Below are 15,512 nucleotides of genomic sequence, written 5' to 3'. Positions count from 1 at the left end.
AAAAAAAAAAAAAAAAAAAAAAAAAAAAAAAACAACTGGCCGATGATTAGAAACTTGCAAAGAGGAAATCACTGTAACTCAGAAGTGTTCACAGACCACATCGGAAATGCTGCCACAAGAGCAAGGATGTTAGAAATAATATAAAGCAAGAAACAGCTGGGACACAACAGTACATCAAATGTTGGCAAAGAGGGTGAGTAAACAGTCAAAGATGACTTGGCACATGCTATAAAGTAAAGAGGGCAGATGGGGGGGAATTGGCAAAGAGAAAGATTGGGGCTGAGTGTTGTATTATAAAACTTCTGGCATTTTGATGCATGTATTCATCTATAACTTTCTGTTTTATGTGTGATGATTGTTTTTAAATGTAATAATTCAAAGTGGCAGATACAGCTGCAAATAAGGTCTCTGACCTCTGGGGGAAATGAAGCAGATTGCTCTAGTACCATAAATTTTAACCCTACCTCCCCAGTCAAGCATACTTTGAAGGAGAAAAAGAAGAAACGAGGAAAAGACACGCTCGCTCTCTGAAGGCACTTATGTACCAGTGGATGATCACTCTGGTTCTCTGACTAGAAGGCCAGGAGTCAAGCTGCCATTAGCCCAAAGTGGCAGATTCGCAGTACACCGGTGAGAAGGCCCATCTTGGTGTGAAAGGAGAGGCCAGCGGTGGCTGAGGAGGGATCTGCTACCCTCTGATGCAAAGGAACGAGGCTGCTGAGACAGAGCTCGTGCATACCTGGTTTGCACTCATAGAGGTCACAGCACTCTCCCGGCTTCCCTGAGGCTTTTGACACTAGTATGTTCAGGTTTCCCGGCTGGCAGACTTTGCGCAGACAGCCTGCGGGGTTGCAGACGCAGCGGCTGGGTAAGGGACAGCACTCCCCGGGAGGGGCATAACCCTCGATCAGAACAGAATCTTCAGGACAACGTGGAGAGAACTGGACTTCACAGCGGGCCTTGGAGCAATCTGGCTTCTCTTCTAAATGGGAGAAAAAGAATTTAGCTTATGCCCAGGGCAGCGTGGGGCACTTTCATCAGAAGCACAGACAGTCCTGATGATCTGTTTAAGCAGCCAAAGAAGAGGGTAGGAAAAGAAATTCAGTGTCAACCTGCAAACCTAAACTAACAATGAAAACCTCACCCAAGATCTGCCCGTGACACCAAAAATGTGAGCCTGAAGTTCCCTTCTTCTCCATCTTCCTGCCCACTTGTGTTAAATAATCAACATCTAGAGGAATGAGCAACATGAAGAAAGTCGAAGGGAGATGCACGCATGGCATGGAGAATCTGAAAACTGGACCCATTCTTTGACTAACTGAAAGATCTCTGAATTCAAGACTTTTAAAGGCTGTTCTTTGAAAACAGTGTACCTTAAAACAAACAAATCATGGCTACCTCAGAAACTGGAGACAAAGTGTATGACAATCAACATGGAGGAATTCTACCTGAGTTTTGACGGTATTCTATTAAGAGTCTGTGACTTTATGACGTGGCAGCTTAGCAAGATGGATAAAAATTCCCATGTAATTTCCTGAAATGGCACCTGATGTGTTTCTATCTCTAGCAGAGCTCCATCAAATGCACCTTATACCCCTCTCTCTAGTATTAGCTGCCGACCTATTGCTGTATCTCAATTTTAGAGATGAGAAAAATAAAACAAGATCGGGTTACTCAGATTTTATGATGGGGGAGCAAAGCCCTGGCTTCTGGAATCGTAGTCCACAGTTTCCCTTCTTGGGTTGAGTTTTAAGAGACCTATATGAACATAAGGCCCTTGAGGAAAAGGCAAGAATAAACTAAAAGACATCATCACAGCCCAGGACCTTTGGTGGAGGATGGGGAGTTCAGGAAACGTTAGAGAAACTGATGCCAGTTAGTACTGGGCAACATTTCTTAGTGCTAGTTGTCTTTCCTAAAGTAAAACCCAAACACAGAATTGCTTAGTAGGGTAAGAACCAAGAGGTAACTAGTTTAGTTTCCTCATTTTGTAGATGAAGAACCTGAAGCCCAAGAGCTCAAGTGACTTGGCTAAGGTCAGTGGTAAACTTAAAGCAAGAATCCAGGTCTCCTCATTCCAGTCCACTCAGATCTTGGTATCACAGCAGTGGATCTCCTTCTAAAACCATACCTATTCCTCTAGTCATTTTTGACCTTGATTGCTGTATCTTCCTTCTTCCTTATCTATTTCTTGTCTACCTAAGACATAATATAGGGGACCCTTCATACTTACAGTTCTAGTAAATTCACTGAAACATGGCTGAGCACCTGCTGCTCCGGCAGCTTGGGATATGTCAGTAAAGAGGAAAGACATAGGTCCCTGACCTCATTAGTTGACATGGTAATGGAGGGTGACAGAAAATAAGTAACAAACATTATAAAGAAGTAAATTATACACTAGTGAAGGGTAATATGTGCTATGAGGGGAAAACAAGAACAGAGTAAGAGGGAATTGGAGTGCTTGGAAGAACTAGGGAGCAGTTACAATGTGGTGAGAATAGGCATGATTGAGAAGCTGATGGCTGAACAAAAACTTGAAGGAGTGAGGGGGCGAGCTATGGAGACACTTGAGAGAAGAGCATCCCAACAAAAGGAACTGCTGATGCAGGCTTGTGTGTCCCAGGAAGAGTAAGAAGGTCACTGTGGCTGAGGCAGGAGCAAGTGAAAGGAGAAAGAGGAGTTGAAGGTGTATGAGCAGCAGGGGTGCCTGGTCATTTAGAACCCCTTGTGCCATTTTAAAGACTGTGGCGTTCACTATGAGACAACTTAGAGCTTTGATTATATAGGAGGAGGAAGAGAGTAATTCAGAAAAACAGGTCCCTTCTCAGAATGGGAACCTGGGCAACAACAGGAAGGCACACAGTATCTGGGGAGGAAGGAGACGTGGAAGGAGATTGGAAAGGCACCTGGAAAGAAAGAATATGGAGGAAGACAGACACTAGCACTATTTATCACAGCTGGGTTCAGGGTGTGCTGGAGATGGAGACAAGCAGTCTTAATATTGCCTGCCTTTTGCCACCTACCTTATGACTACACTTAATTTTCCTATTGGGTAGAATGCTACTTCACTGCACCTGTGTCTCAGTCAGGGGAAACATTCAACTGCAGGCCTCTACCCTTCTTTGTGGCTACCACTTACATGCCAATTCTAATAAGCAGCTTAAAGCAGAATGGAAAATAAAACAGTCTCTGTCCTAAGAGCAGACTTCATTAACACGCATGACATGTGCTAATGTCACAATCACCCCAGAAGGTGAGTTATTATTCGCTCCATTTTACAGATGATGAAACAGATTCTGATTTATTTGCCTAAGGTCACACTGCTAGTTAACAGTGATATGGTGATGTGAAACTTGGTCCAATTGGTTCCAGCTATGCTTCTCTGTAGTAACATGCCTCCTGTCTCAGGAATCACTACTGTGATCCTGAGAAGTCAGCTGATTTCTCTGGACATAGCTTCTTCCCTATCAGGAATGTGGTTTTTGTTAAAGCTGCCGGGCGAGCTGCATCCCTGCTCCCTCTTACCCAGTCTTATCTCACTGCATGACTCATGGGAGCTACAGCCTATATGCCACATGTGCTTGGGTCAGACAGGAGTCTCAGAGAATCCATCTAGCCCACTTTCATAATATAACTCCAAGGAACTGCCTGAGAAGAAAACATGATTGACTAATGAGAAACTCCACTCTCAGATTCCCATCAGTGTGGAGGAGAATAAATCAAAGAGCTAAGGAGGAGAAGGTGAATCCTGACTGTATGAGGATTAAGTTAGAGTTTGTAAAGTGTATTTGGTAGACTGTTCATCTGGCAAATACATTGTTTTATAATTAAGAAAAGCTTTGTGACTTCGATTGCAAATAACACTTAATTGCTCCTCTTGTTAATTTGCTCTCATTAACATATTCTTATATTCTATTACATTCTTATTTTACAAAATATTTATTACATAATAATCAAGTTTTTCAAACATATGATTAGATCTTGCTGGTTATCCCAACCTTTAAGTTCTTTTTGACAGTCCCAACATTGTCACCTCTTGACTGCATTTTGCTGTACAAGCCTGAAGAGACGGATTTATTTCTTAAGAGCTGCCTTTGTAATACAAGTGGGATAGGGTAGGCCACCAAAGACACAGTCTTAAGTGTAAGTCGATCAGAATTTGAGAGCTTGAAGGGATCTAAGAATGTTAAAAATGCAGGTTAAGTCTTATTAAATGCTTTTCAACTTTTCTCAAGATGACCATACTGGCTTTCTCTTTATTAATATAATCAGTTGTATTTTAAATCATCCTTGTGTTCTAAGAATAAACTGTTTTTATCCTTTTAGATTTGACTTCCTAACATTTTAAGATCTTTAAATTTACAAACTTGAGTAATACTCATCTTTAGTTCTCTCTTTTATGTTGGCCTTATCCAATTTTAGTTTCAGAGTTACACTAACTCTTTCAATGAGCTGTTTAGCATTCTATCTTTCTCTGCTTTAAAACCATTCAAATAACACAGGAATTACCTATTCTTTGATGTTTTCATACAACTCACCTGTGAAACTATTTGAGCTCAGTATGTTTTCTGAAGGGGGATGGGACAGATTTCTTCTTTGGTTATTATTCAGGTGTCCTACCTATTTTAGAATCATGATTGCTAACCTATATTTTAGTAAAAAGTATATAATTCATCTAGATTTTCAAGTTCATTTCAGACTTTATTGACCAAGCTTTCTTTTTGTACTTTATGTCAGTTTTTTTAAGTTTTTGAATCTCTTGTCTTTCAGATGATTTTGTTAGTTTTCCTCTAGCGTTTTAAGATTAATGCTTGGTTCACTTCTATTTTGGTGTCTTAAATACACTTCTTAGACTTATTATACAAACAACTTTAATTACACTTTGAATACTTCAATCAAATATTGCTTTGCTTATATTTTGATTTTTGATATCTGTTGCTTTCAATGTGACTTGTTGCTAAGTAATTTATATTCTAGCTTTTGCTTCCTCTTTAAAGACTTTTTAGAAGAGTGCTACTCAATTTCCACATAGGTAGATTTTGGATAGCTTTCTTTTTTATTTTAATTTATAGTTTTACTGCCTGGTTGCTAGAGAATGTAGGCTGTACAATTATCTACTTTTGATAACTTTTTGATTTTTGTATGTTTTTGGTTTTAGCACGTGTGTATGTGTGGCCTCATAACCAATTTAAAAATAGGTATTTGAAAATAATATATATCCTCTGTTTATTGCATATAATCTTGCATGTCTATTAAGTCAAACTTAATTATGACATTCTGATTACCTATACCTTACATTTTTTATCTGGTTTCCAAGAGGGATCTCTGTAAAATCTACTAAGAGCCATTAACTTCTCTTCAAACTTCTAGCAGCTTCTTTAATTTTTCAAGGCTATGTTGTTAACTTCATGACTAGCAGGCCTAAGACTCAAGCATGCAAATTATCAAGTTGTGCTTTCAAATACTTCAGATTTCCAAAGTCTCCATCTTTCTTATTTTGTAATTAACATTCCTAGGTTTATTTTTCTCTTCTTTCAACCATCTAATCACCCTTCAATAAATTACCTAGAATCCCTACTCACCCTGCATCTTCCGTTGCCCTGAACCAGTCACCAGCCTGTCACTTAAATGTAATACAAATACCATAACACCAAGAATTGTTTTTCTGATACCTTTTTTTTTACAGCTCTTTTCTATAAATTCTCTCATTAGATTTTATTTATTCTTCTCTGTCTCTATTCCATGTTTCTTTCACAGAGAAAATAAGGATAAAACTATAGACACTCAATTAATTAGAAGATTTTTCTGACATTACTTTTGAATTTTTAACTTTATCTATTTGAAAAGAAGTCTCTCTTGAATCTTTCCCTATGGTGTGCAACAGAGATCTATATATAATACTTTAACTAATTAACAAGCTTTTATGTATGATTGCACTGACAACACAAACAGACATTAAAAAAAAGCCTGCTCCAGACATAGAAAGACTAAGGTGACAGTATCACTTGCAACAGAAGTCATTATGGAAAAATAACCTGATTTCATCATCTTAACAATCTTTAAGAAGTTAGTATTAAAATATTGACAGGCTTACCCAATATAAAGTGATTTTACAATAACCCTGGGAAGTTTCTATCAATCCTAGTCACTTTAATGTGTACAACTGGATCTTGGTCATTTCTAGGCCCTCTCCAGGTCCCAATGTCAATGAAGTATAGGTTGGTGCAAAAGCAATCGTAGTTTTTGCCACCAAAAGTAATGACAAAAGCCATGATTACTTTTGCACCAACCTAATACAATCATGATCTACAAGTGGCAAATGCATGCAAGAGTTTCTCCTTAAATGCGAATTTAAATGAAACACAAAGGCAAATGAAAAACTACTGATGGTAAGAAAAAAAAGAAGATAAAAATTATAACGGCAGATTATCATTACTTCTATTTAAATTTTGTAGAGTCCCATACATCTGACACTGAATACCTCCTTCTATTTCAAAATCTCTTCTCATTCTGTCTCTCTGACACACTGACACACACACACACACACACACACACACACACACACACACACACACACACGGAATACACAACCATCCTGAAACAATCCTTGGAAGTTCAAGCTACTTTGGGGAATTCAAAGGACCCCAAATTTGGATTACATTTGATAGCCTGAAACTTAGTAGGTAGAACACAAAGTCAAGAGAAGAGTCTGGGGTCACTGATTTCCCCACACCTCCCTCTGATATCTCTTATAATCTAAAGCCCTGGAGTAGCTCTAGTACCAGTCTAGAGTATCACAGGGGCCCTTGGTCATTTGGTAGCACAGGGAGACCAACCTTGAGAATTAAAATTCTGGAGCAGATAGACAATGAAGAGCTACACAGCACAGTGCCAGATGGTGGTAAAGGCTCTGCAGCACATTCAGTGAAACGGGTGCCATGCGTCAGCCAGGTGAGTGAAGGAAGGTTTCTCTGACGTGGCACTGGAACAGAGACTTGCATGAAAGAAGGGAGAAAGCACACAAAAAACAGAGCAAGAGTGTTCCAGACACACGGAATGGCAAAAACGATGGCTCTAAAACAAGAAGAAAGAGCCTACTCTTCAAGTGAAAAAACAGACTTCACAATTATTAAGAAGAAATCTAAACTGATATAATTAATAGGCAGAAAATACCAATAAAGGCTCAACAAGAAAACTGTTTTGCTGGATAATTCTTAGTAAGAATTAAATTCTCATGGTGATGCTGAAGAAATGAAAGAAATCTCTACTAACTGAGCACCTCCTATCCGTGGGGGCATGCTTCTACTCATTCTCATGTGCCTTTGTACTCCCAAGTGAAGAATAGATTGTATCTTCATCTCTACTTGACAGTTGAAGAGAGAGACCCAGAGAGGATAAGAAACTTGGCCAAGGTCACAGAGCAAGTGGCAGAACTGCCAAAGCCCATAATTTTCCCACTAGCCCATAATGCCAAAAGCAGGCAGAGCTTCAACTTTCCTACTCAGTGTTGCTGGAATCTGTATGTTTAAGTCAATAGCTACATTTTTGCTCAAATATAAAGGACTAAGTTAATTTGCAAAGATGAAGAGGTTCACAGTCTTTAGTGTATCCTCATTACTTTCTTGTTTGCTGTCCTATTTCACTTGTTCCTTGCCCTTAGAGACATCACGTGATAAAAGGAGGAACTTTGTTCATCATTATTTTGTTCTTAAAACTTCTATTACAAATGTAATACATATGTCATCCCTAGTTTTTAAATTTAGAGACTGACTCCTTTAAAGTTACACTGTGAATTCTTTTCATTCACATTCCATGATTTTATCATAACCTTTTTTGGCAAGCTTTGCTGTGAAGACTTGTTCCACACAATCATAACCCCAAGGGGAAAAAATTAGACTTGTTGATACAGTCCCAGAAATATTTTATATTTCAAGCTCGTTCAGAAACACCCACTGTACTTTCCCAGCACTTTCTTAGACTCTGAATTTAGGATTTAACAGCGATGGAATCTTTGTAGAGTCTTTTCTTGGTAGTTTGTCAAAAATGCCATATTAAATTGTTTTCGACTACCTAATAAAGCTAGTTTGCATCACAGTGGCGTATAACTTAGCCAAATAAAAGGAAAAAAATGATCTGTAAGACTGTAACATATGATACTTTAATTCAGTGGTTCTCAACCCTGGCTGCACATTAAAATCACTCACAATGATTTTAAAAAATACCACTGTCTGGATCCCACCTCAAACCAATCAAATCAGAATTTCTGGGGGAGGGGCCTGGGCATTAGTACTTGTTTAAATAGCTCCCAGGGTGATTCTATTGTGCAATTGGGCCTGAGAACCACTGCCTTACTCCAAGTAAACGGAGAATCTTTACAATCAAACTCCTTATTGACAGTACAGCTTCGCCAAGGGCATGTTCAAACACTCTGGCAAGTTACAGCTGGCCAAGTGCCAAAGCAGCACTGAGCCCTCCAAATCTCTGCCTGCCACCAGGTCTAAGCCATATATTGAGCCCCATTGTGCCTCTGGGATTCTCCAGAACCACACATCTTTTCTTTCCGAAGGATGCTATGGAACTGCATTGATGATGATGCTTTAGATTAAAGATTTGTTATTAAAGTGTGGCCCCCTACAACAGTAGCCTCAGTATCACCTGGGAACTTGCTGGAAATGCAGAAACTGAGACCTTACTTCATACCTACTGAATCAGAATCTGTGTTTAGCAAGATGTACAGTAAAGTTTGAGATGAACTGCTCTAAAGTGGTGGTTCTCAATGATCCTTGGACCAGCAGCATCGGCATCTCCTAAGAACTTGCTAGAAATGCAAATTCCAAGGCCCATCAGACCTACAGAATCAGAAACACTGAAGGTGGGGCCCAGCAATCTGGGTTTGAACACACTCTCCAGGTGATTCTCACCCACACATGAGTTTGAAAATCTTAGTGCTAGAATACAGATTTTCAAGCCTGGCTGAAAAACATTAAAAACCCCAGGAGAAGATTAAAACTCCAGAAGCTCAGAGCGCACCCCAGACCAATTAAATCAGAATTACTGAAAGTGGGACCCTAGTATCGGTTTTTGTTTTTACAATTCCCTAGCTGACTCCAATGTGCAGTCAACGCTGACCCATTGTTCTAGGCACCCCCAGCCCCCTCATCCTCCATACTCTCAGGGGATTTAAGGCTGCTTTGATTCTTAGGCAATCTGATCCAACTAGTCTTCCCTGGAATCTTCCTGGAAAAGGTCAGAGCTTCCTGGGAGGAAGAAAAAAGTTCAGAGCGGCTTCCAGGATTTGCCTTTTATGGGAGGTAGTGGGGTGGAGGGAGTAGGGAGAGTAAGAGAGCCAGATGCCAAATGTGGCCTAATCCTACTGAGTTTTAAAACAGTTTTCAAATATTTACTGAGTCCAGAGACATTTTATTTCATCTGTTAATTCACACCAGAAAAATATATCCAATTTACTCCCAGAGAAATCTGCCATTCAAATAATTATATGTATATATTCACACACTATAACAAATTTCAAAATGTAACAATGAATTTATTTTTCACAAATCTGGCAATAAAATAAGGCCTAAGGATGGTTTAGATAAATGTACAAAGACCTAAAGATTAGTTTCAAAAAGATTAATTTACCTAATAAACAACAGTCTTCTCTGAATACCTCCCCTTACCAGACACATTTTGCCATAAACACTGACCCATAAAAAAGGAATCAAAATTATTAGAGAATGGAACAAATGACTAAGGAAGAAAATTAAATGAACTAAATTTGTATAGCCAGTTCAGCAACATTGTAAGAAGACTCTTTATAACAGCTTGAAAATGTCACAGAGACATAAACATTAGAAATTAAGAACTCCCCAGGTGATGTTTACGGCAAGGTTGCATCCATTTAGAACACAAATAAAACCTCTTTCAATTCTTCCTCCACTGAGGAAGGGATGCAGTAACCTGGTTCCTTCATTTGTGCAACAATGACAGAAATTTGAAAAAAGTACACAATAAAATTTTCGATTTTAAGTATGTCAGAGTGAAGGGTCTGGTGTTCATCTGTAAAATGAGGGGCTGGCCCTTGTGGGTGTCTCCTATTGCACATACTCCAGCCAGATGTTCTCAGACCCCTTCCTATGTGGCCAGGTTCCAAGGATGCTCAGTCTCTGCTCATTATGAAAGACTGACACATGCCTGCTGAATTAAAGGCGCAGCCAGTCACATTCCTTTAAAACTCCAGTATTTGTCAACACTCTACAGTTTTAGCAGTGCAATAGAAAGTGTGATCTTATGTGATTTTAAAGACAAGTAATAGTAAGCCAAGGGTATTATCAGTAATATTGTCAATAAATTTCTTAAGTCCCAGAGGTGGCATATGGATTTCAGACATTTTTAGAAAGATTTCAAAGAATATTATGTGTTGATCTGAGATTTCCGAAAGAGACTTTACTTATGTAATTAAAATGATACAGCAAGAATAAAAAGAGGGTACTAAATAGAGAGCACAGGGCATAAAGATATTTATTCTACAAGATGGTCTCGGAGAGTAAAAGAATATATACTCTTTCATGTTATGTGAAGTGTAAAGTAAGTATAAAAATATTTCATACATATATGTGTATACTCTCTCTCTCTCTCTCTCTCTCTCTCTCTCTCTCACACACACACACACACACACACACACACACACACGAGTACTCATAGGTCCTTATGTTTTCTCCTCGGTTTGTTTTAAACCTAACACCTAACATGACATCCCAGAGCACAGATGTAATCATTCCATGCTTGCTATGACTCATAAAGGTAAAGCTGATTCTGAAACACACACACACACACACACACACACACAGTCTTCTTACATGCCAGAAGTTTTACTCTTACTCCTGTTTCTGTGTCCACTTCCATTACTTTCTTTATAAATTGCTTCCACTCTGGAGAGAAGGAAGGAGGCAGCTTTATCTAGTTAGTTTCTCCTGGAGAATGCTCTCAGCTATTTCTGCAATCAAGATGTGTGGAGGGGCCCTGTTTACGAAGTTGTCAAATTGACAAGATGGCATATAATGGTAAGGAGTGCCTCCAAAAACAAACAAAGACCTCCCAATGTTTATACCCATACCATAAAGGCTCTCCCTGGTGAGAAAGTGCTTCTGCAGACCCCTTCCAGAGGTGGGCATGCCTCTGAGAACAGCCTCATTCCCTTCCCAGGACTCCTCCTGCAAAGGCACTTCCACCCTTCTGGGCCATTCCTTCGGCTCCAGCACAAACTTCCTAATCAGACGTGCACTGGGGCAAGCCCCTAATGGAGCCCCGCATTTCTATGCCGTGTTTGTGTTCTTTGTGTACCCACCAGACCGCGAGGAGGGTACCCAGAGACTACAAATATGTGAACTGCAGCTGAGCAAAGGGACGTGTTTACTTTCCATCCTGAACTACAACTTGACCTGTAGCAAAAACAAAAATACTGCAATGTGTATTTTTTTTCCCAGAAATGATAATTATAGTACTCCAAACATTTTTCAAACTTCAACTACCAAAATAGAAAAGGCATTTCAACAAATAATTTATTAAATAGGTACTTATATTCTTGGTAGCCCTTACATGGAAATCATACTTTTTTTCCCCCTTCATAGCCATTAAGGGACTTGGCTTCTGGCTCAAAGCCATCTTCCAGGGCAAGATGGGGTTCAGCCTCCCAAGGAGAAGTGACTTTACTTATGTAATTAAAATGATCTGGGCAAGAGGTGGGCAGAAAAAGTACTCCTTGTTTGTTACAGTCAGCATGGGTTTATAAGCAACTTTTTCTACTTCAAAATACTGGCAATTCAGGCATTACAGTTTGTATAAGGAGAAACTTTTGCACATCTGGCTGATGGGATGTGCTGGAATAGAAGCCTAAGGCCAGATATACCCCTGGTACCAAACACAGGAGGTAACAGTACTTACACTCCTTTCAGGAGCATCACAAGAACCCCAGCTTATTTTAACAACTCTCTCTGGAGGGAATGCTCCCTCATCTGGTCCCTTACCTCTAGTTCAAGTCTTTCTGATCCCAGGACTCCCATCAGAATACATCCATTGTTAACTGCCACCGTCAGTCTTTCCAAGACTCTTTAGACCACCGGTTTTCAAAGCTGAGCATGCCAAATGCTTCTTAAAGCACAGATCGCCAAATCTTATCCCTAGTTGCTAAATTAGCTGGTCTTGGATGAAGCCCCAGGATGCACATTTCTAACAAATTCATAGGCTCCTGATGCTGCTGTCCAGGCACCATGCTTTGAGAACTACTACTTTATACCATATCCACTTGCAAACATCAGTCTCTTGTAAGCGCCACCATCTTCTCTCCTCCCTCTAAAACAAGCTGCTTTCTCTCTTTCTGTACGCTTGTCACTCTTTTCTATAAGTGCACAGTAGAGCTGGCTCAAGGTACGGAGGATGGCCACAGGCCTGATGGACCCGAACAACAGCTGTCCCAGCCAACCTCATCCTCTTCTATACCAAAGAACAACCCACACAGAGCCCAGCATCTGGGGCCCGAGACAGAATTCAGAGAGGAGTAAAAATGACAGAACAGGTAAATTGTTGAGGCTTCCGCGACAAGAAGAGATCATGACTGCTGCCAAAGTGAACACTGTGTTCTGCCTCAGTGTTGCTCCCGTATTCCTGGATTCTCTTCCGTTTTCAAATATGTCAAAGGAAATCAGGATTCCACAAATAAACCTCAACAGATTATGGTGAAACACTTCTCACAAATGCACACACCAGTAACTGCGAATTTGTATTATTTGCAGTAAAAGTGTCATGAAATTTAATTCTACAAATGTTATGGGGATTGGGCTCCACACAAGTGCTAGGGACCTAAGTTCCTTTTAGCTTTTTTGCCTTCAATCCCTATGGTGCAGCCCTTGTTCATAGAGTATTCCAACTAGTGGGAAGGGGTAAAGTAGAAGGGGAAGGCACAACTCTAAATGGCATTATGGGAAAAGGAGCACTGTTACTTTTGCTCACTTCATGGACCAGGTATCAGTCACGTGGCCACACCTACCTCAAGGATGTCTTTTTTCTGAGTGGCAGCGTCACTAAACATTTTCTATCTATGCAAGAAGAGGAGATCGAACACATGGACATGGGGACAATTAGAAACTTCTGCAACAAGTTTCCTAAGACAATGAACGATTAGAATAATGGAAGTGTTTTGCCTTAAGAGTGAATGTAAATAGAGCGTTCTGAAGAATCACTTGAGAAACACTCAAACAAGCAATATGTGTACTTCTTCCAAAGCTCTACATCTATTTGTTACAAGAACCTGGAAGATTCTTATTCATTAATTCCAGAAATATTTAACAACCAACCGCTAAATAAGAGACACTATAATAAGTTGGGTATTTTAATAAAAGCAATGATATATAGAAAACCCTTTGTCATCAACAAGCCTAGATTTTCTGTACATATGAACTTTAAAGCAGAAAGCCCAGACTTCTTTTGCAGTATCCTACAGCTCAGAATTTTCAACAATCTAATCCTTCCTACAAAAAAGATGAATCAGAGATTTGAAGCTTTAATTACAAGAGAATAGGGAAATCGATATTAAATACAAATGTGGGAATGATTCTGTCTACAGGACGTACTTGTCAAAGAAGAAGAAAAGTTTTTGTAGTCAGAAATTCGTAGATATGAGTAAAGAAAACAGTGACTTAGAAAAGCTAAATGACTTGCCCAAGGACCACTTACCTAATGAATGTCAAGGCAGGACCAGAAGCCCAGTCTCCTGGGGAAGCTTGCACCGCTTCCATCAAGACACACAGTCATCATCCTAACCTTCTCATTTTTCAGTCTGTAGTCTGCATCTTTCCCTGATAGTTATTTGATCTCTTACAAGATATTTAAAATTGCTTAGAATCTAGCTGAAAAAATTGTTCGATTACCAAGTTCCTTTATCATGAAATCAGCTAAATACACAAACCAAATCAAGATAAGACAAAAATAACCCTTTATTAATGGAGTGGCTAAGAAAGGTCAGAAGAGCAACCTCTGGTCACAGGACAGCTGCAGTGCTGTCCACCAGCCAGGTGCTGATAGGTCCCCCACCCACACAGGCAGAGCCTCGCCCCCTGAGATGCAGTGAACAAATCGGCTAGGAATGGGAGGGAGGGCAGGCTTGCAAGATGGAATACAAGGGCAATCTGTCTGTACACCAAGGGTCTTGGGGCTGGAGCCCCAGACAGAGAGAGTGCCCATGAGGAACCACCTAGGGCCTCCATACCATAGGGACTGACTTCTCTGTAACAACTGAATCCTCAGGACTTTTAGACCTCTGATGATCTCCTTAACCCATTCAGAAGATGAAGTCCAGGCAGAGAAAAGTAGAAGCTCTACTACCAGAGTGCTGCTAGTACGACCAGACAGGGTCTCTCAACATTAAAGCTGGTAGAATACTTCATGTGGAAACAGCTTCAGGCCTTGGCTTGGTGTGGCTCCTACCTCTGAAAGCTTTCTGTCTACAAGGCCCTCTCACACTGCCATGGCTTCCTCACAGTTCAAACAGTATTTCTCTGCTCTTGTTCTGATTCTTGGTTTTGTGAGGGAACTGAATTACCCAAACATCTCCTGCTGATGGTTGAAAGCCTCTGTCCCTATATTAACGGGATGTATCTGCCTGCCTAGTCTTGTGAAGGTACTGGAGATCTCCTGCCTAGCAAATGAGAAGGATGAAGCCAGCCTTCTCTATTTCTTCTCCAGTTTCTCTGCTCCCTTTTCTTACTATTTTCCTGTGTTAAAAGTCACCACTACTCTCATTCCCAGGAAAATCACTTATTAAAATTTGAGGTTTATGTCAATGCTATCCTTTGTCCATGTTATAACTAAAGAACATAAAAATATGCCTTGAATAGGGAAAGCACCACACATACAAAAAAGAAGCTTTGTGAGAGGTCAGATACAAACAAGGGAGAGTGGTAGTACCACAGGTTTTCTTTAGTGATACTGGGAGCTTGATGGACTGGCTCAATATCAATTTCTATCTTAAGTATTTTTTAACAACAGATTAAGAAGCCACCATTTGTCCCTGACTTACTGCTCATTTTCTGAGCTCCAGGATCTAGGCTATTACTCTAATTCCTAGTTCTACTTGGACATACCAGTTCTTCACTATTTTCCCTAGTCAAGAAAATTTCCTTCAAAGAGGCTAAGGGAATCCCATAGTAAGGGGAATAAGAATATCTATTCTTTATTTAAAAAACATACACAATGTGTGATACAGGTGGCCATTGATACATGCTAGGAATTTTACTTGATCTCAAAGACTTAAATAAGAGACTTGAGACATCTCAAGTGACCTTCAAGATTAATGATTGTAATTCAAAAAGGCGATTCAGTCAAGATATCATTACTGGGCCTCCTATAAAAAAGGGATGGAAACAAAATAGATTCAGAATTTCCGCAAGAGGTTAAGTCCCGAAGTCTTTGTAAACACTCTGTTGTACAATGCCACAGATTATAATTGCCCCAGAAAGTGA

At 39.9% G+C, this 15,512-nt stretch overlaps 1 protein-coding gene across 5 annotated transcripts in view; it reads right to left on the bottom strand.

The window, feature by feature from the left end:
- CRIM1 (cysteine rich transmembrane BMP regulator 1) overlaps positions 1 to 15,512 on the bottom strand; it is a 194,133-nt gene that overhangs the window by 104,701 nt on the left and 73,920 nt on the right. For 3 of the 5 annotated variants that reach the window (XM_017534875.2, XM_017534877.2, XM_017534876.2), the window contains one exon: positions 740 to 982. The exons of the other annotated variants lie outside the window; for them this stretch is intronic. In XM_017534875.2, coding sequence (XP_017390364.1) covers positions 740 to 982 — 243 coding nt within the window. The remainder of the gene's footprint in view (positions 1 to 739; positions 983 to 15,512) is intronic. 5 annotated transcript variants of the gene reach the window in all.

This window comes from Cebus imitator, unplaced genomic scaffold (assembly GCF_001604975.1).
Source record: "Cebus imitator isolate Cc_AM_T3 unplaced genomic scaffold, Cebus_imitator-1.0 Scaffold88, whole genome shotgun sequence".
In the NCBI taxonomy this organism is placed as follows: domain Eukaryota; kingdom Metazoa; phylum Chordata; class Mammalia; order Primates; family Cebidae; genus Cebus; species Cebus imitator.
This window is presented reverse-complemented; position numbering and strand designations above follow the sequence as displayed.